The sequence below is a fragment of the Phocoena sinus genome, chromosome 1 (genome assembly GCF_008692025.1).
Source record: "Phocoena sinus isolate mPhoSin1 chromosome 1, mPhoSin1.pri, whole genome shotgun sequence".
Classification (NCBI taxonomy): domain Eukaryota; kingdom Metazoa; phylum Chordata; class Mammalia; order Artiodactyla; family Phocoenidae; genus Phocoena; species Phocoena sinus.
In genome coordinates, this window is record NC_045763.1 from 155,834,117 (window position 1) to 155,860,530 (window position 26,414).

A 26,414-nucleotide genomic window follows, 5' to 3' on the forward strand; every position below is an offset into this window, starting at 1 on the left:
AGGACCATTTAGCTGAAATCCCTGACCAGTCTTAATAACAAGAATAATCCACAGATCAATTATGAAACCATGCCATCTTCCTAAGAAAAGTGTAAGATGCTCTGGGACATGAGACCAGGGAAGTATCATTCATGGTTAGTCATGGATGAAAATGAAAGTAAGAATACACAGTTTAGAAAAGGAAGAAGAAAAGCTGTAAAACTGTGCTTTAAAAATTCTGTTTTACACATAAGATAGTGAGTAGCTTAACTTGTCTGGATTTTTCAAATTTTGATTATTGCAATGAATTCCCTTTTTTCCTAAAGTTGAGCTGATTGTCCTTTGGGCAACTAACGGGTTAAATGCTACCTTCTAAGTTCAAGGAAGATTAGCCTTGCTCAAATAATGCTGCTGGCTCACAAATGCAGGGCTTTGGGCAGAGTAAAGACCGGAGGAAATCAGTGTGCAGGAGACAGTCTTCTCCGTGACAAGACCAGCAAAAATTATGGAAACCACTTTGGCAGTGATGGATTCTTCTGATATTCAAAGGAAAACTATAGCTGTCATTGGTGGTGGCTTGGTAAGAATCTCTTTGGATATATTATTCCTGTTAGCAGTATTATATTAATTATCATTACTCTTTTTTATTTGTTTATCAGAGATTAACTTCTTTAATTTTTTTCTTCCAGTTTTATTGAGGTATAATTGACATACAACACTGTATAAGTTTAAAGTGTACGGCATAATGATTTGACTTATATACATCATGAGATGATTGCTGCAATAAGTTTAGTGAACATTATCCCTCATCTCATACAGATACAAAATAAAAGAAAAAGATCTTCTCCTGTGATGAGAACTCTTAGGATTTACTTTCTTAACTTTCATATATAATATATAGCAGTATTAATTACATGTTGTACATTACACCCTTAGTGCTTATTTACATTATAACTGTAAGTTTGTACTTTTTGACCACGTTTGTTGTCATACAGAGATACTATATAATTATTGACTATATTCCCCACGATGTACAGTTCATTTATCTTGTAAGTGGAAGTTTGTACCTCTAATCTTCCTTACCTATTTCACGTATTTTAATGATTATTACTAATCATTTGTAAGGATTGTTCACTTTCTTTTGAAACTTTTCTGATATTTAAATACACCTTTTAAAATGTGGTATTAGTTTAGTTTGCTCTTTTCTAGAAAAGCGATTTTATTTCCATTAAATACAAATGTCTGTTTTCCCCTGCTTTTTCAGTACAGCATTTTTAAAAATAGAAAATAAAGCAAATTGAATTTGATTAATCCCCAAATTGGCTACTCTTTAAAAACAGATTATTAGTGTAAATAGTCATTTTAATCAAAACATTTGCCCCACTTTGGTTAATAACTCAGTTTATACTGTCTAATAAGAATAAAAGGGTCAAGAAACATGAAGTTAATGCAAAACTATCATGTTGAATGTTCACTAGTTATCTGAGTACTTGGGAGTAAAACCTGTTTAGTCACCTTATTTAGCTGGCGCAGTGGAGCTGGTCCTAGGGTGGTGAAGTTAGGCCTCCTCTCTCACAGAGCCGGTGAGATGAAGGGGCTGAGATGGCCCACATTTAGCAAGATGTAGGAGGGGGCTCTCCTCTGCTCTGTCATTATTATATGAAAGCTAGCTCTGCTTAACGTGGGACTGCCTCAGCTGAACTGTATTTCCCCTCCCTTAGCAGAACTCCTATTTTGGAGTAAAAATATCCCAATTAGTTAAAGTTTAATCATTTTGGTTTTGCTTTTGGTCTAATGATTTGCAGGCCTTTAGCTCATTCATTCATTTACTCAACAAAAATTTATTAAGGGCCTAATATGTGCCAGACACTGTTCTGGGTTGTATATAGATCAGTATATTTTATATCGCACATAGAATTATACAGTTTGTACTAATTCTGACTTTTGTTTTGCCTTCTTTCTTGTGTTTTCCCCAAAGTACGACGACAGTTCTAACTTTTCTGGTTCTAAATTTCAAAATGCTAAGGAAGGCTACCACATGCCATGTTGGCCAATACATGTGACATGTGTCGTCATTTCTTATTACTTCATACCAGGCTTCAGTCCAGTTTTTTCCTTTCTAAATTTTACATAAAAGGAGAATTCATGTATTCAACAAAATCTTATTGGGTGCCAGCTATGTGCTAACATTATTTTAGGTACTAGGGATACAGTGGTGAACATTCAGGGAGGAGAAAGACAATGGAGAAGAAAACGAATAAATAAATTCGGTGAGACCTAAGCACCATGAAAGAAATGCAAGCAGGGTAATGCGGTAGTGTCTTAATGGGTGTCCATTTAGAGTGTGCTCAGGGGCAGCCTTTCTGAGGGGGAGGCATATGACCTGAATAATGAGAAGGAAGGAACCATGCGAAGGGCTACAGAAAGAGCATATTGGGTAGATGAACGACTGTCCGAAGAGAAACACTGAGGCGATAGACAATGGGCTGGGCACTTTCTTGGAGCAGACAGAAAGGCAGAAAGAATGAGAGTGGAGAAGAGTAGCTGCTGAGGCTGGGGAGAATGAAATAGCCAGAGATCCTAGGATCTTAGAGGGCAAGGAAGACAGATTTTATCCTAGACACGATGGAAAACCATTGGAAGATTTTAGGTAGGAAAGCAAGCTGCGATTTTAAGATTCCTTAGGCTGTTATGTAGAGAAGAGTTGGGAAAATTGTAAGAAGACCAGATACACCAGTTAAGAGGCTGTTGTGTTTGTCCAAGACTTGGACTAGGGTGGCAGCAGTGATATATCTTAAAATGTCTTAGAAGTCCAAGGGGAAATAACAAATATGTGATTGGATATATGATTTTGGAAGGCATAAAAATGTGGGTATCATCCACAGATTTCTCCCCGAATAACACTTGAACTCTTCATCATGTAAACATGTCATTATCTGTGCATGCATACATACATGTGCTAGAAAATAGAAGACATGAATTAATACACGTGTATTAACAAGCAACTAAAATTCCTCTGCAAAGGAATTCTATTTACCTTATTGCTCAGGTCCATACCTAGGAATCATGTTCTTTTTTTCATTTTATGCAAACCCCATTCCTCTTTCACTCTACCAGTAAGCCTTGGTGGCTCTATATCCAAGATATATTTCAATTCTGGCCATTGCTAACATCCTAGTCCAGGCCACCATCATCCTTCATCCATAGTCCTGATTTCCTCCTAAGTGGTCTCCCAGCTTCTACTCTTATCCACAGGCAGTTACACAGCAGCCACTTTTAAATCATTAGTATGAGAATTATCACTGTTTGCTTAAAACCTTCCAGTGGTTTCCCATTACAAAAAAAATAAAATCCAAACTCTTTACCAAAGGCCCTACAGGAACTGAGCCTGTCTACCTGCCTGGCCTCATCTTTTCCCTGTTTTTGTTTTTTTGTATTATTTATCAGTATCTGAACTTATACACTTTATTTGTTTTTGGTAAATAAAGGTAAACTCTTTATTAACTATCTACTCCAACTAGGATATATACTCTTATGGCTGGAACCATGCCTAACATTGCTTAATGTCATTATTTAGTTAGTATTTGATGGATGAATGAATGAGGGGAATGAAAAACTCTTCTTAATGATATGAAGGTAAAAGAAATTTCATATTGGATGGAAGTCTGAATATTGAGGAAATTACGAAAAAAAAACATTGATTAAATAGAGCAATTCAAGAAGGTTAAATTCAATACATAAAGGACAAAATTATTTTCTTACCCATCTACTTCCTTGCATCTCACTGTTGCGGCCTCTCCTGTTGCGGAGCACAGGCTCCGGACGCGCAGGTTCAGTGGCCATGGCTCACGGGCCTAGCCGCTCCGCGGCATGTGGGATCTTCCCGGACCGGGGCACGAACCCGTGTCCCCTGCATCGGCAGGCGGACTCTCAACCACTGCTCCACCAGGGAAGCCCCCTTGCATTTTTTCCCCCACCTTTCCCATACTCTTCCTCCCCATGGACTGATCCTAATCCTTTATACTGTCTACTACATTAAAGACTCTCTCTGGGCCCCAGGGGAAAAAATGCAACGGAGCTGAGAACCTTTACTCAGAAGTCCAAAGAATATAGTGAACGTATTTTTTTCCCAATGGTGCCTTGTCTAGTGAAAGATTACCCTTAGAATTTGTCTTTGCTCTAGTATAGTGATCATCTGATTCTGTGATTAACCAGTTGATTTCTGTTCTTCGAAGAAATGTCAAGTTCAAAAGGTCAGAAGGAGCCAATAGATCAATGAAAGATCTTACTCAGCAACTAAAGGTGAAAGAAACTGTAAACCATGGTCATAAATTGGTGAAAGTTGAGCTATTGAAGAGTGGAAAAAGATGTTAAAACAGTTTTTCAAGAGCATTAATCTGGATATTTAGCAAAATGACTGTATTGGCTTAGTTATCTTCCTTCTCGTGGGAAACACTGCTCCCAACCCCTTCCCCTGCAATGGTGATTACCTCCCCTTCCCCTGCAACACACACAGAGCTTTGCTTGCCTTTCTCACAGACTGCATTCTGTGAAAGTTATAGATATGCAGAGTGTATTCCCCATAGAAGGTTTTTAACTTCATGAGTCTAAAGATTTTCTTATCTTTGGGTCCTGCTCCCTTTCCTTTTATGAAGGTTATCCCAGTGCCTTATACTGTCAAACACACTAAAATATTTTGTGTGCATGAGTTTGCTTTCAGAACAAAATGGGAGATCATGCTCTTAGAAGTTATGGGCAATTAAAAGAAAGACAATATTTTTCATCAGAATGGAATAATAAGGAAAGCAGTCCTTTGAAGGACTAATTTGAAAAACAATCTCTACTTTTCAGGCTGGAAGGAGTTTTACAGTTTTCCAATTCTAACAAGTTGACCTAGCGGAAAAAACTGCCACACCAGCTGCCTTACTTTGTGTTAGAGTGAGGTGTGTTTTCTTCCCAAAGTGACAAGCCAGAGAAGTCAAAAGAAAGGCCATCTATCCTGCACATGTGTCCTTAAGATACGTAGGTATTCAGATCCTTGGTATTCAGAAATGCTGCTTCTGAGGTGACTATTTTCAACGTTTACAGGTATGATGAAAATGACCAGAGATTTCAGTGACAACTACAGCTACTGAGCCCTCACTTTTTGGCTGAAGTTTAAGAGTTTTGGCTGAAAAGACTATTAAGCATTCCAGCCTTAGCTGCAGCCTTCTGTTGGAGTATGTGTGCATTGTTCTGGCACACACTTTGAAGATGTATTTTAGGGCAATATTGAAGCATTTCTTTTGTCTCCCCTGCTGACAAGCAACCCCACTCCATTCTCCCTATGTTTGACCCAGCAAACTTCTCCATTAAGAGCTATTTAGAGGGTAAAGTCATTCAAAACATCAGGGTAAGGAGACTTGTGCATTTTATGACTCACTGTTATTAATTGTGCCCTCTCCCCTAGTATTCAAGTCATTGCCTTTGAAGCTGCTTGACCTTGATTCTATGACAGGTTGTGTCTCACTTCTATAGATGATAATTCTGTCACAGATTTATAGGCTCAATATAGTCCTGATACCAAATTGGCTCTAGATGGTGCTTTCTGCCCTTTCTCCCTAGGATCTTTCCCCTCAGAGCTCACTCTTTACTCAGCTCAGCTGGACAGAAAGAGCAGAAGACAGTGCAGAGGAGGAGGAGAGGCTGCAACCAGCTGGAAGCCCAAGAAATCTTACCCTCTCTGCATCTTGCTTGCTTCATCATGGGCTAAAACTAGGTCCCTAGATCTTTTTTTTCTTTCTACTTGTTTTATTTTTATTATTTATTTATTTATTAACATCTTTATTGGAGTATAATTGCTTTACAATGTTGTGTTAGTTTCTGCCATATAACAAAGTGAATCAGCTATATGTATACAGATATCCCCATATCCCCTCCCTCTTGCATTTCCCTCCCACCCTCCCTATCCCACCCCTCTAGGAGGTCACAAAGCCCCGAGCTGATCCCCCTGTGCTATGCAGCTGCTTCCCACTAGCTATCTATTTTACATTTGGTAGTGTATATAAGTCCATGCCTCTCTCTCACTTCTCTCCAGCTTATACTTACTGCTCCCCGTGTCCTCAAGTCCATTCTCTACGTCTGCGTCTTTATTCCTATCCTGCCCCTAGGTTCTTCAGGACCATCTTTTTTTTTTTTTAGATTCCATACGGTATTTGTTAGCATACGGTATTTGTTTTTCTCTTTCTGACTTACTTCACTCTGTATGACAGTCTCTAGATCCATCCACCTCACTACAAATAACTCAGTTTCGTTTCTTTCATGGCTGAGAAATATTCCATTGTATATATGTGCCGGTCCCTAGGTCTTTTAATTCTACCATTATGCTGCTTCTTTTTCATACTTCCTCACTCCCAGATCGCTAGCTTTGTTCTCAATGTAGTCTTCGTAAAAACAGAAATCAAATGTCACCCAGAATTTTTACTTTCTATAAAATAAATATTCTAGACACATATAAACCATCAAATGTTTCATAATCTTTGGTCAAGGTCTATATATAATTCCATATATAGGTCTATATATAGTTGGTTCAAGTGTCTACTTTTTATTTTATGCAAATATTGATGAGACAAACCATGTAAATAACTTAATTACCTTTATTATTATTATTGTTCTATTAATATTAAAATAAACAAAACTCTATTCACTCCACTCTTATTTTCTGCTCTTCAGGCACTAAAATGTGTGTATGAAAAACCTTTATTACTGCCCTGATATCTAGCAACTTCTACAAACAGAAGTAGAGTGGATTTTTTTTGTGACCACAGACCTCATCCTGCGGTTGCTCAATGGCTAGGGACAAGTTTTCATCTCACTCTACCAGCTTTCCCCAATCTCTTTTGTAATTTTGCTTGTGCTTCATTTCCTCCCACCGAACAAGTTTTCTTTCAGCTATCTCGCTCAAGTATCTATATTTCTCTTACACACCAGACTAACATTTTGAGATTTTTTTTTTGTTTTGCTATCCTGATGGACTTCTAAGGTGCCTCATAAATCCTGTTCTCACCTACATAAAACAGAATTCCTTGCTCAGAGTTTATTTCATTTGCTACCTGATGAGCAGTACCTGGAATGAAACCAGTAACTCTAGACAGATCAAAGTATTATTAACTCCCTGCAAGGAATGTGTTTTGCTTTCCTTTTCATTGGTTCCGAAATACTCTGTTTGTCCATCTGTCCATAAACATCTATCCATCCACCTATTTATCTATCTGTCTACTCAAAGAGAAAAGAGCACTCCTCCACTGTTGATGATAATCTAAATTGGTACTTTTTTCTGGAAGACAATTTGAAAAAATACATGCTGATTGTCTTAAAAATAGGGGGGAATTGCGGAAAGCAGCATCAGCTCTCTCGAAGTCAGCCTCAGCGAGGCACTGCATTTAGAGGAACGATCATCCTTCAACCTGAGGGGAATTAAAAGCATTAGAATCTTTAACGTGGTCTCCCCAAAACACCAAATCTGGAGTATGTTCAAAACCTGTAACAAAACCTTCTAAAAATCTCACTCACTCTCAATCTCTTTCATGTACTTTGCAGCTATTCCAAAAACAAAACCAAAGAAAATACAGCAAACTCCTCCCACACTCCAGGCAATCAAAATCATCTCCTCCACTTATCTCAGATTTTCTTCTCCCTCCTTTCTTGTTACCCTGTTATATTTATTCCATTCCTCCCTGGTACTAAGGCCTAAGAACCAATGGGGCAGACAGAAAGAGGGTATAGATCTCAGAAGTTTCTGAGAGTTTGGTCCCTGCCACTAAGACTTGTGCTTTGATGGACCATTTCATTACTGTGATTTTATCAAAAGAACTCAGTGAGCACCATGCAATCATTTATAATCCTAAAAAATTAAAATAACTCAAATGTACAAATATAAGGGCATTGCATACAATGAAATGTAATGCAACTATCAAGTATTATGATTTAAAATATTTTATGACTTGGAAATATATTCACAGTATACAATTCATTTTTTAAAGGAAATTATGAAATAAAATATATATCCTGCTACCATTTTTAAAAGAAATATCGTTTGCTTTACATACATAGAAAATCTTAACACCGGTTCTCCCTGATGGTAAGATTGTAGGAGATTACATTTTTCTTCATGTTTATCTGTATTTTCTAATTTTTTTTTGAAAAATGTTAAGTTTTTTACTAAGTATCAGGTCTGTACCAGAAATAGAAAGATTGATAAAGTATAAGCCATACACCACATATCATTATTCCCTGGGCACTCACAGCCTGGTGGGAAAGTCAGACAGGAATGTAAATAAATAATTTAGTTAATTATGAGAGATGTTAAAACACACATACACACACACACACACACACACAAACACACACACACACATATATATACATCCATGGAATTAAAGAAGAAAAGACAAGTCTTTTGGAGTAGGAGAGATACTGAGAGAAATTGCACAGAGGACATGAGTCTTGAATGAAGGCTAAAGCAGAAAAAAATAGTCCAGGCAAAGGGAACATTAGATTCAAAGGCACATAAGTATAAAAGTACATGGTATATTCAGGAAATATACAGTGACTTTGGTATACCTCTTACAGATAGTACAAGGGAATAGCAAAAAATGAGCTGGAGAGAGAGGCTGGGTTCCCATATAAAAGTCTTTTATGCCATGTTGAAAATTTGGGACTTTTTCCTAAGGAGCCATTAAAGGATTTTAAGAAAGAAAATGCATCATTTGATTTCTGTTTTAGAAGATAACTAGCTCTGGTGGAAGTATGGCTTAAATAGGTAGAGACTGGTGGGGAGGGAGAGTTATTAGAAAACTTGTAGTAGTCCCAGTGAAGGGTAATGGCATAACATACACAATTCTAGCAGATGGAATTGTTACAAAGTATGAAGACCTTTTTTAAAAATACATTTATTCATTATTTATTTATTTAGGCTGCGCTGGGTCTTAGCTGTGGCATGAGGGATCTTCGTTGTGGCACATGGGATGTTTTGTTGCGGCATGTGGGATCTTTAGTTGCGGCACGTGCGATTTTTAGTTGCAGCATGTGGACTTCTTAGTTGTGGCATGCAAACTCTTAGTTGAGGCATGCATGTGGGATCTAGTTCCCCAACCAGGGATCGAACACAGGCCCCCTGCTTTGGGAGCTCAGAGTCGTACCCACTGGACCACCAGGGAAGTCCCTGAAGACACTTTTATTTGCTTATTTCAGAGTAAGTACAGTTAACAGTCTTGTTCTTCTCATTACATTGCTGTGTTCAAAGATCAAATTCTTCAGAGATCAAGCTATAGTTTCATGAGTAGGAGGTAGTAACAGACTTTACTAAAGCCTGTTTGGTGACAGACTCATAAACAAACAAACTCTGTGACTCTTAGGGAGAGTTTTATATGCTTCATTATGTTGACACTATGTGTCAACATAGTTGACACATGTTTAACATTATATTATCAGATTAATTTCAAACACATTATATTAAAAGGCATAAAAGGTATGACATGTTTATAATCATTTTGCCTCTTCCTGTCAAAGTCAGCATTTATAAATTAAAAGGTACAGTTTTCTCATGATCATTGGACACTTGAACAATCATTGCTGAAGAGGTCACATGGGAATCAGCAGAAAGTTAATGAATCCTATTACAAAAAGCCACACCTGCTGAATGCTGAGAAGCTTATCTCACTCACATTTATATAAAAGAAATTTTCAAATTATCTTTTAAATTGGTAAGTTAGGCATCAATATAATGGGCCAGGGTGAGTCAAAGCACATGACCTTTAAAGAAGGAAGTAAGAAAAGAGGAAGTAGAGAAATGGAAGAACAATAAATTGGGTAAATCCATAATTACATAACCCAGGAATCTCATCAGAGCTCTGTTTAAGCAAACAGGCTAGACCAGTTGTTAATAAAACATTTAATTTACAAGTTATTTTATGATCGAAACTGTTTACTATTGTGGACTATTGGTGTTTCAAAAGAAATATAGAGATTTTTCATAATTGTCCATGTCATTAATAGAACTGTCTTAGCTCTGTCCAGGCTTAACTCTAAGAACTGGCATGAAAACTGCTGATTGCTCCCAGGAGTCTAACCCTGCCTAGTTTCTTCTCTCCTCTCACCACCCTCCTCCCCTATTGATTTACAGGAACCAGCTGTGCCCTAACCGAGAGTTTGTGGTGTGCTCAGAATGATGTACACACATTTTCCTTTGCATTTATATCTTTATGTTTTGCTAGCCTTTTTGCCTGTGTAACAACTAAAGAAGGCATTTCATTCCTGATTAAGTGCATTTTACACAAAGTAAGAAGGAGAAATAAAGTTAGAGTCTGAAAAGTACTTTATTATCCATGTTACTAATCCTTCTAGTTGAATTTATGTAACATCTACCAATATTTTTTCTTTTAATTTTATTCAAACCTTAGTTATACAGAATTGGACACCTTATTATGACTGGTCTTGGAGAAGGCATTTTTATTTATTCTTTTGTGTGTTTATTAATAATAATAAGCAGCAGTACTTTTGAACTCACCACTTAACCTGGAATTGATACATTGAATGACTTATAACAGCCTCTGAGCTTCTCTCCCACCCATTACATGGGCCTGAATCTCGTGTTTATCATTCTCTTGATTTCATACATATAAAAGTTTTATGTATATATGATATATGCTGATCATATATATATACACACATAAATAATATGCTCCTAAAAATATATACTTCTGGTGCTTCCCTGGTGGCACAGTGGTTGAGAGTCCGCCTGCCAATGCGGGGGGCGCGGGTTCGTGCCCTGGTCCGGGAGGATCCCACGTGCCGTGGAGCGGCTGGGCCCGTGGGCCGTGGCTGCTGGGCCTGCGCGTCCGGAGCCTGTGCTCTGCAATGGGAGAGGCCACAACATTAAGAGGCCCATGTACTGCAAAAAAAAAAAAAATTCTATAAAATATATACTTCTAAAAATTGTTATATACATGTATCTGTGGTTTAGTTGTGGTTGTCTTTATTATATGAGCATCACGCAGTATGAAGTCATCTGGGACATGTTCTTTTTACTTGTAGTGTTACTAATACATTCATATTGTAGTATTTTATTGTGTAAATATACCATAATTTATTTGTCCATACCTCTGTGATGGCTATTTAGGCTGCTTCCAGTATTTTGTTTATTTTTAGTTATGAAAACTGTGGCTCTGGATATCCTGGCATGTGTCTCCTGGAGTTTCTTTTGGGTATATGCCTTGAAGAGGAATTGCTGATTTGTCAGTTATGTGAATACTCAACTTGAGATCATTGCAAGCAATGCATAAGAGATCCTATTGGCCCTCATCCTCTCTAGCCCTTGATATTTTCATGAACCAAGATTATATTTAACCCTATTGTGTCCATAGCACCTGAGGTTCCTTCTTTTCCTTCTACCTCATGAGGAACCATTTATACATGCTCAATTGGTAAACACAAGAAGTGTTAGAGAGGTAGGGATCAACACTTCCAACCTTAGAAAGGATTGAAGGAGAATCTCCACCTGAGTCAGCTTCATCTCCCAAGATCCTGGAATCAAATTTTGGTCAAAGAAAAGTAACATAACAAACCCATGAAAGTAGACCATTGGCCCACCATTGGCTTGGAACTGAGCCTGTTCTGAACCCAGTCACTGAGACTCTTGTTTGTACGTCATTTGTTACAGCTCATTTACTCTATAATTCAAGTTGAATTCCCAGGAAACAGATGAATGGAGTTTTTGCTTCTGAGTCTCAGTTTCTCCACTTTTCTGTCATTGTCACCAAAGGCAAGTTCGTCTGCCTGACACACAGTGAGGCCAAACGAACCAAAATGTTGGAGTTTGGAGCAGAAGAAGATTTATTGCAGGGTCATGCCAGGAGACGGTGGCTCGTGCCCAGAAAACCCAGAACTCCCTGAAGGGTTTCAGCAAAGCATTTTTAAAGGCCAGGTGAGGGGTGGGTATCGCAGGGTATGTGATCAGCTCATGCATAATTCTCTGGTTCGTTGATAGTGAGGTAACAGAGCAGTGTCACAGGGGTTAACATTATCAATCCATAGGCTTCAGGAGTTGTGGGGGCTATGTGCTCATGGTCACCAAGTAGTTAACCTTCCATTTGGTGGGGGGGAGGGGTTCACATCTGTAAAACAACTCAGGAAATGTGCATCAGATACTATTATCTATGTACTTCAGAGAACAGCTAAAGCAGAGGACATGGCGGAAGGGCATGCCCTGGGAAGGCCCTAAAGGGTCCTGCTCGGTTACACCATTTCCCTATATTAGGTTCACTGATCTTTCATTGTTTAGATCGTGGCTTGTGTATCCTACTGTCCTTCTCCCTGGTCTGTTTTCCCAGTAAGAAAAACTCATTTCTAAAGTACTTCCTCTAGCCTCATTCCAACTTTCCTGACCCAGTTGGTCTCCTGATCAATATCCTTCCCCTGTCCTGCTTTCCACAAACATAAAAGAAGCAGTTATGATTATAATACTGTGAAAGAAAGAGGAGTTTCACAAACCTTTCTCTTTTCCTTCAGTGAGACTTATTCTATCTAGCCTTTCTGTTTTTTTCCCTAATGTTATAGAGCAATTTAGCCTTTGGAAGAAATTTATTTTATTGTATGAACTTTAGTTTGCTTACAGTTTTTCTTTTCCTTGATACAACTTACTACTATTGCCCTTACTAGATATTCTTTAACACACACGTGAAAGGAAGATAGGCAGGCAACTTTTCATAAGCTGGAAGAAATCAGGGGAGGAAAAAAGGGAATTAAGAAGATCAAAGGAGGGCTTCCCTGGTGGCGCAGTGGTTGAGAGTCCGCCTACCGATGCAGGGGACACGGGTTCGTGCCCCGGTCCGGGAAGATCCCACATGCCACGGAGCGGCTGGGTCCATGAGCCATGGCCACTGAGCCTGCGCGTCTGGAGCCTGTGCTCCACAATGGGAGAGGCCACAACAGTGAGAGGCCCGCGTACCGAGAAAAAAAAAAAAGAAGATCAAAGGAGCTGTGATTAGTGAAACACAAGAGTCCAGGGCCTTGCTGGAAAGGTGTGAAGAAAGGCATGAAAAAGATATTAAGACACACAGTTTTTTATGCCAAACACCAAGTCATACTGTCAGCTGAGATAGCTTGATCACTGATGAGAAAATGATGACAATACAAGGTGAAGTCACTTCAGACTGAGGGATTAAGAGGGAAGCAATTTGTAATGATCTCTTCAGACACACCAAATGTTAGCAAGTAATGTGTTCTCAATTTAAGTAGTGGCTACACAGGAAAAAATGGTTTGCTTATTTATTTATTTACTTACTTTTTTTTTGTTTGGCTGCACTGGCTCTTCGTTGCTGCGCACGGGCTATCTCCAGTTGCGGTGAGTGAGGGCTACTCTTTGTTGCGGCTCTCGGGCTTCTCATTGTGGTGGCTTCTCTTGTTGCGGAGCACGGACTCTAGAGGGCGCAGGCTTCAGTAGTTGTGGTGCGTGGGCTTAGTTGCCCTGCAGCATGTGGGATCTTCCTGGCCCAGGGATCGAACCTGTGTCCCCTGCATTGGCAGGCAGATTCTTCACCACTGGACCACCAGGGAAGTCCTTACTTACTTATTATGACTGTATTTTTGAGAACAGTTTAAGGTTCACAGCAAAATTAAGGGGAATACAGAGATTTCCCATATACCTCTGGCCCCATTATCAACCACCCCCACCAGAATGGTATATTTGTTGCAGTTGATGAACCTACATTGATACATCATTATCACTCAAATTTCATAGTTTACCTTGTTCACTCTTGGTGTTGTACATTCTCTGGGTTTGGATAAATGTATAAAATTAGGGTATCATACAGAGTATTTTCAATGTCCTAAAAATCCTCTATGTTCTGCCTACTTACCACCCCTTACCTCTGGTATATTTATTTAACAAAATAATTCAACATGGATTTCTTGGTTGGCCTTTCAGGATATTAAATATGTGAATTGCTTTGCAAAATTAAATTTTTTAACTTTCCACACACTTAATGGTTTAAATAGGGACTGACTACAAAATAACCATCACAGTCTACAGAAATTGAATAACATGAAGAAATTTAGGTGGCTGCAGTATCCGTGGTGAGAGGAGACACAAGCCCTGAACCATCAGATTATTAAGAAAAAGAATATCTAAGTGCTTAGATGCTAAGTTGCCTTGGAGCGGAGGAAAAAAAAACTCATGTGGAGTAAATAGTAGAAGAAGACTCAGGTCCTCCTGTGCCTACAATTTTACTAATAGGTCCCCTAAACACTGCCCAGGTGCAAGCCCCTCTCCTTAATCCCCACATCCACTGGGGGCTGCTGAGAACCCAGCAGCCTCACATCTCAGAGCTCCTCTAGTTAAGTGTGTCCTCGCAGGTGTACCCTCATCCATATCTGTGATTCCTGTCTCCCTGCTGAACTTCTCTTTTCTCCCTTCCCTTCCAAAATCTTCCACAGAGCCCACTGGATCTGTTTTTTGGTAGGCAAAATTTCCAGTGTTTTCGCTTTACTTATTGCATTTCCCCTCAGACTCCTGGCCTTAGCTTAAACCTGAGGACAGCAGCTCTCTTGCAACCTTCTCCCACAGCTCAAGTATCTCAAGATTGGGAGTTGCCATGGTACCCTTACTCTGCACCGAAACTTCCAGCCCTCTCTCCATTTTTATGTGCAAATCATTTGAGGTTACTTATACTACTTATATCACCTCTGTCCCCTCATTGTTGTCATCAATCAACCTCTAGGCCACTTCTACCCAACATTGAAGACTTCATAATCTTTTTTCTATACCCCGGCCTTGACATCACACTGAGTGACTATCAAAGTTTACATTGCTGACCCAACCAATTCCCTAGCCTGTTAGTTCCTAGAATTCTGTGCTTTCAATCCCTTCCACCTCCACCGTACTTCAGTCTCCAAGTCCCATGACCACATCTTGGACCTCGACCTTGTCATTCCACAGAAGTGCCTCATCTACGATAATAGTGTTGGATTTAGGACTCTCTGTTCAAAGCCTCCTAACTTACTAGCTCTCTCATTCAGTTGCTTCTCCTACATCTATTCTTCACAGGGAACTCCGACTCCCCCCATTTATCAGTCCTCTCTGTTTTCCTTTCATCCCATCCAACTTGTTACTGTTCATCAATCCAAATAATACTTCAACTCCTTGCTTTCTATTCCATCCAAATGGATGGATCCCACTCTGCTTTATTCCAGTGGTTTTCTTCCTCTCCATAGAATCCAAGCTGTTCAGTGCTACAATGAAAAAAATATAACAAAACCTCAAATCTTGGGGCCACTCTTAATTCATGGTCTCAATCTTCAACTGTATGCTATTCACCCATACTTCTACTTTATTGATTAAGAGCCTGTGTTCTGGAGACAGATTGGATCCATTTGAATCTTGATACCAACTCCAGCACTCACTAGCTGTGTTACCTTAGGTGAGCCACTTAACTTCTCTGTACCTCAATTTCCATATCTGTAAAACAAGATAATAAAGTATCTACTTCATATGGCTGCAGAGAAGATTAAATGAGTTAGAGCAATGAATGAATGATACATAACAACTTCTTATTGGGTTTGTACACTATTATTATTGTTTCTTTAATTGGATTTCTGTTTTATTCTTTCTAGTATTATTTTTAACCTTTATCATGTGTTCCTTCTACTTAGAACCCTCTTCCTCCTGACCCACCCCCACTTATTTGGCTGACTCCTGCTCAATCTTTCAGTCTCAGGTTAGATTTCATTTTTTTCTGAGAAGTCATACCCTATCTTACTCTGTAACCCTACATTTGGGTTAAGGGTCCTTTCTCCGTACTCTCATAGCTGTACTTCCCCCACCATGCTATTTATCACTGTGTTATAATCGACTGTAATCCCCTTGAGAGATCTAGATATATCTTGCTCTTGGTTGTATCCTTAGCATCTAGCACAGAGCTGGCACATAGGAAAAAAATCAATATATATGTGCTAAATAAATATGTGAATAATATTTGAAAAAATGAAGATCCAGCCAAGACTGTGAACTCCCTTGGGGCAGCCATTATGTATTATCTTTGGATCACTTTTAATGCCTAACAAAGATTCTTGTAATACTTAGGAATCAATAAATATTTTTCAAATAATTATTTTTCTATATCTCTTGAAAGTTGTTTTTAAAATTCCAAAGGATTCATACTCTTTATCAATTTGCTTCTTCTCTACATGTCAAAATAGTTTCATTCTTCAACTCAACTGAAACATAGTCTTCTCCAGTAAGCTTTTACCAATCCCTTTGTTCTGGCTATCTATTGCTGTGTAACAAACTACCCCAAAAATTAGTGGCCTAAAACAATAGTCTATTATTACGCCTCACAGTTCTGTGCGTGTTCTGCCATGTACCTGGGGCTGCAGTCATCTGAAGGCTTGACTAAGCTGCATGTCCAAGATGGCGCACTCCCATGGCTGGCAGTTTGTGTTGGCTGTTGATGAGTGAAATGCTCAGCTGAGGCTCTTAACGAGAGCAACTGCATGGGTACTGTCCATGTGTCTTGGGTTTCTCACACATAACAGCCTCCAGATAGGTACTCTTCTTATATGATCACTGGCTTCCAAAAGGCAGGAAGCAGAAGCTTCCAGGCCAGCTAAGGACTATGCCTGGAAATGGCTCAGGTGTCGCTTCTACTGCATTTTATTGATCAAGGCTATCACAGGCCCTCCTGGATTCAAGAAAGTGAAGAAATAAACTCCACTTCTTGCTGAAGGAGTGTTGAGATCAAATAACAGAAGAGGTATTGTTATGACCATCTTTGAAAAATACAATCTGCTAGATCCCTTAAGGCAAAATTAATCCCTTTCTTGTATGTTCTGTAAGATTTCCTTTAGTCCTTTTTTTTTCTTTCTTTTAACATTGATTTCCACCTCTGGGCTGAGAATTATTTTGCAGGGAAAGGTATCTCAATATATATGCACGAAACATTGGGTAAATGGAATAAAATTATATGACTAAAACATATTATTATTTAAAAATTATATATAAATGTTTTATGATTAAATTTATTATATATTTTTTTAACCAACCCATATATGAAATCCAGATACTGTGGGGGATCTGCAAAATTTTTATATAAAATCTACTAAACATTGATTCGTTTATATGTTTTTCTCTTCTTGAACTAGGTTAAACTAGATTGAACTAGATTGACACCTGAACTAAATTAGGTGTCAGTGGGCCTGAGTACTTAGCTTGACAATCTTTAGATCCCTAAAATCTAGCAGATTAAATCATGCATAACAGACGCTCAATATAATTTGGTTTGGTTTGGTTACAAATTTTATTTTAAAATGTAATCTCTACCATTCATTTATACATTCAACAAATATTGATCAGGTACTGATTATGTTGCAAACACAATGGTTTTGGGCAGGGATAAAATGGTGAGCAAAAACAGCTTAGTGGGATAGGCAGATATTGATTACAGAATCACCCTAAGGATGTAAACTTTCAATTGTGATAAGCACTTTGTATTAGTTTCCTAGGGCTGCTGTAACAGAATACCACAAACAAGTGGTTTAAAAAATAAATATTTATTGTTTCACAGTTCTGGAGGCTAGAAGCCTAAAATCAAGATGTCAGGAGGGTTGGCTCCTTCTGAGGGATGTGAGAGAAAGATCTGTTCCGGGTCTCTCTCCTTGGCTTGTAGATGGACGTCTTCTCCCTGTGTCTCTTCACATCATCTTCCCTCTATGAGTGTTTCAGTATCCAAATCACCCTTTTTATAAGGACTCCCATCATATTGGATTTGGGGGCACCCTAGTGACCCCATTTTAACTTAATTACTTCTGTAAATACCTTGTCTCCAAATAAGGTCACACTGAGTTACTGGGGTTAAGACTTCATCATATGAATTTGGGGGTGTCACAATTCAACCCTTAACATTTCTCAAAGGAAAAGTCTGTAGCACTATGAGAACTCATAAGAAGGGGTTTGAGGTAGAGTGGCTGAGGAAGGCTTCCTTAAGGAAGTAAAGCTGAGTGGAGACCTGAGAATGAATGGGCATTTACTAGAAAAAGAGGAAAGAGAAGAAGATTGTTAGCCACAGAAATCTTTTGGTGAGGGAGAGCATGTTGAGTACAAGCAGCTGAAAGAAGGCTAGCAAAGCTGGGGCAGAACAGTGATGTGATCTCCACAATGTAAAAATATTATGGAGAAAATCTTAGGCCTACAATGATGTCATTTTTCTCTGAGAAGATTATGTTTACTTCTGTCAGGTGGCTGTGGTTACCAACAATCCCAGATGAACATAATCCAATCAGGGCTAGACATGATTCCTAAGCCTACTTTGGTCCTTTTGATCATTGATTTATTTCCAGTTTACCCTACTTCTAAGATATACCTGTTTAGGTTCCTAACCCAAAGCCTGGGCATTTATTTTATTTTATTTTATTTTTAAACATCTTTATTGGGGTATAATTGCTTTACAATGGTGTGTTAGTTTCTGCTTTATAACAAAGTGAATCAGCTATACATATACATATGTTCCCATATGTCTTCCCTCTTGCGTCTCCCTCCCTCCCACTCTCCCCATCCCACCCCTCCAGGCTGTCACAAAGCACCGAGCTAATATCCCTGTGCCTTGCGGCTGCTTCCCCCCAGCTATCTACCTTACTACGTTTGTTAGTGTGTATATGTCCATGACTCTCTCTCGCCCTGTCAAAACTCACCCTTCCCCCTCCCCATATCCTCAAGTCCGTTCTCCAGTAGGTCTGCGTCTTTATTCCTGTCTTACCCCTAGGTTCTTCATGACATTTTTTCCCCTTAAATTCCATATATATGTGTTAGCATACGGTATTTGCCTTTTTCTTTCTGACTTACTTCACTCTGTATGACAGACTCTAGGTCTATCCATCTCATTACAAATAGCTCAATTTCATTTCTTTTTAAGGCTGAGTAATATTCCATTGTGTATATGTGCCACATCTTCTTTATCCATTCATCCGATGATGGGCGCTTAGGTTGTTTCCATCTCCGGGCTATTGTAAATAGAGCTGCAATGAACATTTTGGTACATGACTCTTTTTGAATTTTGGTTTTCTCAGGGTATATGCCCAGTAGTGGGATTGCTGGGTCATATGGTAATTCTATTTGTAGTTTTTTAAGGAACCTCCATACTGTTCTCCATAGTGGCTGAACCAATTCACATTCCCACCAGCAGTGCAAGAGTGTCCCCTTTTCTCCACACCCTCTCCAGCATTTATTGTTTCTAGATTTTTTGATGATGGCCATTCTGACTGGTGTGAGGTGATATCTCATTGTAGTTTTGATTTGCATTTCTCTAATCATTAATGATGTTGAGCATTCTTTCATGTGTTTGTTGGCATTCTGTATATCTTCTTTGGAGAAATGTCTATTTAGGTCTTCTGCCCATTTTTGGATGGGGTTGTTTGTTTTTTTGTTATTGAGCTGCATGAGCTGCTTGTAAATTTTGGAGATTAATCCTTTGTCAGTTGCTTCATTTGCAAATGTTTTCTCCCATTCTGAGGGTTGTCTTTTGCTCTTGGTTATGGTTTCCTTTGCTGTGCAAAAGCTTTGAAGTTTCATTAGGTCCCATTTGTTTATTTTTGTTTTTATTTCCATTACTCTAGGAGGTGGGTCAGAAAGGATCTTGCTGTGATTTATGTCATAGAGTGTTCTTCCTATGTTTTCCTCTAAGAGTTTGATAGTTTTTGGCCTTACATTTAGGTCTTTAATCCATTTTGAGCTTATTTTTGTGTATGGTGTTAAGGAGTGATCTAATCTCATACTTTTACATGTACCTGTCCAGTTTTCCCAGCACCATTTATTGAAGAGGCTGTCCTTTCTCCACTGTACATTCCTGCCTCCTTTATCAAAGATAAGGTGTCCATATGTGCGTGGGTTTATCTCTGGGCTTTCTATCCTGTTCCACTGATCTATCTTTCTGTTTTTGTGCCAGTACCATACTGTCTTGATTACTGTTGCTTTGTAGTATAGTCTGAAGTCAGGGAGCCTGATTTCTCCAGCTCCTTTTTCGTTCTCAAGATTGCTTTGGCTATTCGGGGTCTTTTGTGTTTCCATACAAATTGCGAAATTTTTTGTTCTAGTTCTGTGAAAAATGCCAGTGGTAGTTTGATAGGGATTGCATTGAATCTGTAGATTGCTTTGGGTAGTAGAGTCATTTTCACAATGTTGATTCTTCCCATCCAAGAACATGGTATATCTCTCCATCTATTTGTATCATCTTTAATTTCTTTCATCAGTGCCTTATAATTTTCTGCATACAGGTCTTTCATCTCCTTAGGTAGGTTTATTCCTAGATATTTTATTCTTTTTGTAGCAATGGTAAATGGGAGTGTTTTCTTGATTTCACTTTCAGATTTTTCATCATTAGTATATAGGAATGCCAGAGATTTCTGTGCATTAATTTTGTATCCTGCTACTTTACCAAATTCATTGATTAGCTCTAGTAGTTTTCTGGTAGCATCTTTAGGATTCTCTATGTATAGTATCATGTCATCTGCAAACAGTGACAGCTTTATTTCTTCTTTTCCGATTTGGATTCCTTTTATTTCCTTTTCTTCTCTGATTGCTGTGGCTAAAACTTCCAAAACTAGGTTGAATAAGAGTGGTGAGAGTGGGCAACCTTGTCTTGTTCCTGATCTTAGTGGAAATGCTTTCAGTTTTTCACCATTGAGGATGATGTTTGCTGTGGGCTTGTCATATATGGCCTTTATTATGTTGAGGAAAGTTCCCTCTATGCCTACTTTCTGGAGGGTTTTTATCATAAATGGGTGTTGAATTTTGTCGAAAGCTTTCTCTGCATCTATTGAGATGATCATATGGTTTTTCTCCTTCAATTTGTTAATATGGTTTATCACACTGATAGATTTGCGTATATTGAAGAATCCTTGCATTCCTGGAATAAACCCCACTTGATCATGGTGTATGATCCTTTTAATGTGCTGTTGGATTCTGTTTGCTAGTATTTTGTTGAGGATTTTTGCATCTATGTTCATCAGTGATATTGTCCTGTAGTTTTCTTTCTTTGTGACATCCTTGTCTGGTTTTGGTATCAAGGTGATGGTGGCCTCGTAGAAGGAATTTGGGAGTGTTCCTCCCTCTGCTATATTTTGGAAGAGTTTGAGAAGGATAGGTGTTAGCTCTTCTCTAAACGTTTGATAGAATTCACCTGTGAAGCCATCTGGTCCTGGGCTTTTGTTTGTTGGAAGATTTTTAATCACAGTTTCAATTTCAGTGCTTGTGATTGGTCTGTTCATATTTTCTATTTCTTCCTGATTCAGTCTTGGCAGGTTGTGCATTTCTAAGAATTTGTCCATTTCTTCCAGATTGTCCATTTTATTGGCATAGAGTTGCTTGTAGTAATCTCTCATGATTTTTTTTATTTCTGCAGTGTCAGTTGTTATTTCTCCTTTCTCATTTCTAATTCTATTGATTTGAGTCTTCTCCCTTTTTTTCTTGATGAGTCTGGCTAGTGGTTTATCTATTTTGTTTATCTTCTCAAAGAACCAGCTTTTAGTTTTATTGATCTTTGCTATCGTTTCCTTCATTTCTTTTTCATTTATTTCTGATCTGATTTTTATGATTTCTTTCCTTCTGCTAGCTTTGGGGCTTTTTTGTTCTTCTTTCTCTAATTGCTTGAGGTGCAAGGTTAGGTTGTTTATTCAAGATGTTTCCTGCTTCTTAAGGTGGGCTTGTATTGCTATAAACTTCCCCCTTAGAACTGCTTTTGCTGCATCCCATAGGTTTTGGGCCGTTGTGTCTCCATTGTCATTTGTTTCTAGGTATTTTTTTATTTCCTCTTTGATTTCTTCAGTGATCACTTCATTATTAAGTAGTGTATCGTTTAGCCTCCATGTGTTTGTATTTTTTACAGATGTTTTCCTGTAATTGATATCTAGTCTCATGGCGTTGTGGTCAGAAAAGATACTTGATACAATTTCAGTTTTCTTAAATTTACCAAGGCTTGATTTGTGACCCAAGATATGATTTATCCTGGAGAATGTTCCATGAGCACTTGAGAAAATTTTGTATTCTGTTGTTTTTGGATGGAGTGTCCTATAAATATCAATTAAGTCCATCTTGTTTAATGTATCATTTAAAGCTTGTGTTTCCTTATTTATTTTCATTTTGGATGATCTGTCCATGGGTGAAAGTGGGGTGTTAAAGTCCCCTACTATGAATGTGTTACTGTCGATCTCCCCTTTTATGGCTGTTAGTATTTGCCTTATGTATTGAGGTGCTCCTATGTTGGGTGCATAAATATTTACAATTGTTATATCTTCTTGGATCGATCCCTTGATCATTATGTAGTGTCCTTCTTTGTCCCTTTTAATAGTCCTTATTTTAAAGTCTATTTTGTCTGATATGAGAATTGCTACTCCAGCTTTCTTTTGGTTTCCATTTACATGGAATATCTTTTTCCATCCCCTTACTTTCAGTCTGTATGTGTCTCTAGGTCTGAAGTGGGTCTCTTGTAGACAGCATATATAAGGGTCTTGTTTTTGTATCCATTCAGCCAATCTGTGTCTTTTGGTGGGAGCATTTAGTCCATTTACATTTAAGGTAATTATCAATATGTATGTTCCTATTCCCATTTTCTATATTGTTTTGGGTTCGTTATTATAGGTCGTTTCCTTCTCTCGTGTTTCTTGTCTAGAGAAGTTCCTTTAGCATTTGTTGTAAAGCTGGTTTGGTGGTGCTGAACTCTCTCAGCTTTTGCTTGTCTGTAAAGGTTTTAATTTCTCCATCAAATGTGAATGAGATCCTTGCTGGGTAGAGTAGTCTTGGTTGCAGGTTTTTCTCCTTCATCACTTTCAGTATGTCCTGCCACTCCCTTCTGGCTTGTAGGGTTTCTGCTGAGAGATCAGCTGTTAACCTTATGGGGATTCCCTTGTGTGTTATTTGTTGTTTTTCCCTTGCTGCTTTTAATATGCTTTCTTTGTATTTAATTTTTGACAGTTTGATTAATATGTGTCTTGGCGTATTTCTCCTTGTATTTATCCTGTATGGGACTCTCTGTGCTTCCTGGACTTGATTAACTATTTCCTTTCCCATATCAGGGAAGTTTTCAACTATAATCTCTTCAAATATTTTCTCAGTCCCTTTCTTTTTCTCTTCTTCTTCTGGAACCCCTATAATTCGAATGTTGGTGCGTTTAATGTTGTCCCAGAGGTCTCTGAGACTGTCCTCAGTTCTTTTCATTCTTTTTTCTTTATTCTGCTCTGCAGTAGTTATTTCCACTACTTTATCTTCCAGGTCACTTATCCGTTCTTCTGCCTCAGTTATTCTGCTATTGATCCTATCTAGAGTACTTTTAATTTCATTTATTGCGTTGTTCATCGTTGCTTGTTTCATCTTTAGTTCTTGTAGGTCCTTGTTAACTGTTTCTTGCATTTTGTCCATTCTACTTCCAAGATTTCGGATCATCCTTACTATCATTATTCTGAATTCTTTTTCAGGTAGATTGCCTATTTCCTCTTCATTTGTTAGGTCTGGTGGGTTTTTATCTTGCTCCTTCATCTGCTGTGTGTTTTTCTGTCTTCTCATTTTGCTTATCTTACTGTGTTTGGGGTCTCCTTTTTGCAGGCTGCACGTTCGTAGTTCCCGTTGTTTTTGATGTCTGTCTCCAGTGGCTAAGGTTGTTTCAGCGGGTTGTGTAGGCTTCCTGGTGGAGGGGACTAGTGCCTGTGTTGTGCTGGATGAGGCTGGATCTTGTCTCTCTAGTGGGCAGGTTCACGTCTGGTGGTGTGTTTTGGGGTGTCTGTGGCCTTGTTATGATTTTAGGCAGCCTCTCTGCTAATGGGTGGGGTTGTGTTCCTGTTTTGCTAGTTGTTTGGCATAGGTTGTCCAGCACTGTGGCTTGCTGGTCGTTGAGTGAAGCTGGGTGCTGGTGTTAAGAAGGAGGTCTCTGGGAGATTTGCACTGTTTAATATTATGTGGAGCTGGGAGGTCTCTTGTTGACCAGTGTCCTGAAGTTGGCTCTCCTACCTCAGAGGCAGAGCCCTGACTTCTGGGCTGGAGCACCAAGAGCCTTTCATCCACACGGCTCAGAATAAAAGGGAGAAAAAGTAGAGAGAATTAGTAGAAGTATGAGGAAAGAAAGAAGGAAAGGAAGGAAGGAAGGAAGAAAGAAGCAAAGAAGGAAAGAAAGGAGGGAGGGAGGGAGGAAGGAAGGAAGGAAGGAGGGAAAGAAGGAAAAAAGACAGAAAGAAAGAAGTTACAGTAAAAATAAAATAAAGTATAATATAGTTATTGAATTAAAAAATATTTAGAAAAATAAAAAGGGACGGATAGAACCTTAGGACAAATGTTGGAAGCAAAGCTATACAGAGAAAATCTTACACAGAAGCATACACATACACCTTCACAAAAAGAGGTAAAGGGGGAAAAATCATAAATCTTGCTCTCAGAGACCACCTCCTCAATTTGGGGTGATTCGTTGTCTAAAGGAGGGAAGGAAGGAAGGAAAGAAAGAAAGAAAGAACGAAGGTAAAGTATAATAAAGTTATTACAATTAAAATTACTTATTAAGAAAAAAAAAATTTTTTAAAAACCATGGACGGATAGAGCCCTAGGACAAATGGTGGAAGCAAGAGTATACAGACAAGATCTCACACAGAAGCATACACGTACACATTCACAAAAAGAGGAAAAGGGGAAAAAAATCATAGATTTCGCTCCTAAATTCCACCTCTTCAATTTGGGATCATTCCTTGTCTATTCAGGTATTCCACAGATGCAGGGTATATCAAGTTGATTGTGGGGCTTTAATCTGCTGCTTCTGTGGCTGCTGGGAGAGATTTCCCTTTCTCTTCTTTGTTCTCACAGCTCACAGGAGCTCAGCTTTGGATTTGGCCCTGCCTCTGCGTGTAGGTCGCTGGAGGGCGTCTGTTTTTTGCTCAGACAGGACGGGGTTAAAGGAGCCGCTGATTCAAGGGCTCCAGCTCACTCAGGCCGGGGGTTGGGGGATGGGGGAAGGAGGGGCACTGCGTGCGGGGCGGGCCTGCAGCGGCAGAGGCGGCGTGACGTTGCGGCAGAGGCCGGCGTGACGTTGCAGCAGCCTGAGGCCCGCCGTGCGTTCTCCCGGGGAAGTTGTCCCTGGATCCCGGGAACCTGGCAGTGGCAGGCTGCACAGGCTCCGCGGAAGAGGTGTGTGGAGAGTGACCTGTGCTCACACATAGGCCCCTTGGTGGCGGCAGCAGCAGCCTTAGCGTCTCGCGCCCGTCTCTGGGGTTCGCGCTTTTAGCCGCGGCTCGCGCCCATCTCTGGAGTTCCTTTAAGCAGCGCTCTTAAACCCCTCTCCCTGCGCACCAGGAAACAAAGAGGGAAGAAAAAGTCTCTTGCCTCTTCGGCAGGTGCAGGCTTTTCCCCGAACTCCCTCCCGGCTAGTCGTGGTGCACTAACCCCTTCAGGCTATGTTCAAGCCGCCAACCCCAGTCCTCTCCCTGCGCTCTGTCCAAAACCGAAACCCGAGCCTCAGCTCGCAGCCCCGCCCGCCCCGGCGGGTGAGCAGACAAGCCTCTCGGGTTGGTGAGTGCCGGTCGGCACCGATCGTCTGTGCAGGAATCTCCCCGCTTTGCCCTCCGCACCCGTCGCTGTGCACTACTCCGCGGTCCCGAAGCTCCCCCCTCTGCCTCCCGCAGTCTCCGCCCGCGGAGGGGCTTCCTAGTGTGTGGAAACTTTTCCTCCTTCACAGCTCCCTCCCACTGGTGCAGGTGCCGTCCTTATTCTTTTGTCTCTGTTTTTTCTTTTGCCCTACCCAGGTACGTGGGGAGTTTCTTGCCTTTTGGGAGGTCTGAGGTCTTCTGCCAGCCTTCAGTAGGTGTTCTGTAGGAGTTGTTCCACGTGTAGATGTATTTCTGGTGTATCCGTGGGGAGGAAGGCGATCTCCGCGTCTTACTCTTCCGCCATCTTCCAATCAACCTCCCTGGGCATTTATTAAACCCTCCTTAACAGGAGGTTGGGGTACACGTCCTAAACTCCAGATTTTGTCCCTCTAACTTCATGAATCTATCAAAAATTCTGTTGAAATTCTTTGCCTCCCCTGTAATGAGTAGATAACCCTAGGTGTGGCTCCAAATGCCAAGTTCACCTGCCTGGGCTTTCTTTTTCTCTTAGCAGAAGATTTCGTTCAAATGACCTGTTTCACTATTACACCAAATGGCTGCTTGTGGAGAATCAATGGTCAAGAAGTCAGATGAATGCTGGTAGAATAAAAAGGAAACTTGACATTAATCGAGCACAATGATTATGATAACTAGCAGCAGAATGGTGAAAATGAAAAGAGATGGATAGATGGAGAAACATTACAGGGTAGAATTGGCAGAACTTGGAATGGATTGGACGTGGAGAATGAGAGAGAGAGAGGTGCCACAGACGACTCTTAGATTTCTAGCTTGAG

The 26,414-nt window shown here is 39.6% G+C and overlaps 1 protein-coding gene across 1 annotated transcript in view; it reads left to right on the forward strand.

The window, feature by feature from the left end:
- Positions 1 to 484: 484 nt before the first annotated feature.
- Positions 485 to 26,414, forward strand: part of KMO (kynurenine 3-monooxygenase) — a 70,940-nt gene continuing 45,010 nt past the window's right edge. The window contains 1 exon segment of the mRNA XM_032638707.1: positions 485 to 559. Within this exon segment, the coding sequence (XP_032494598.1) occupies positions 485 to 559 (75 nt within the window).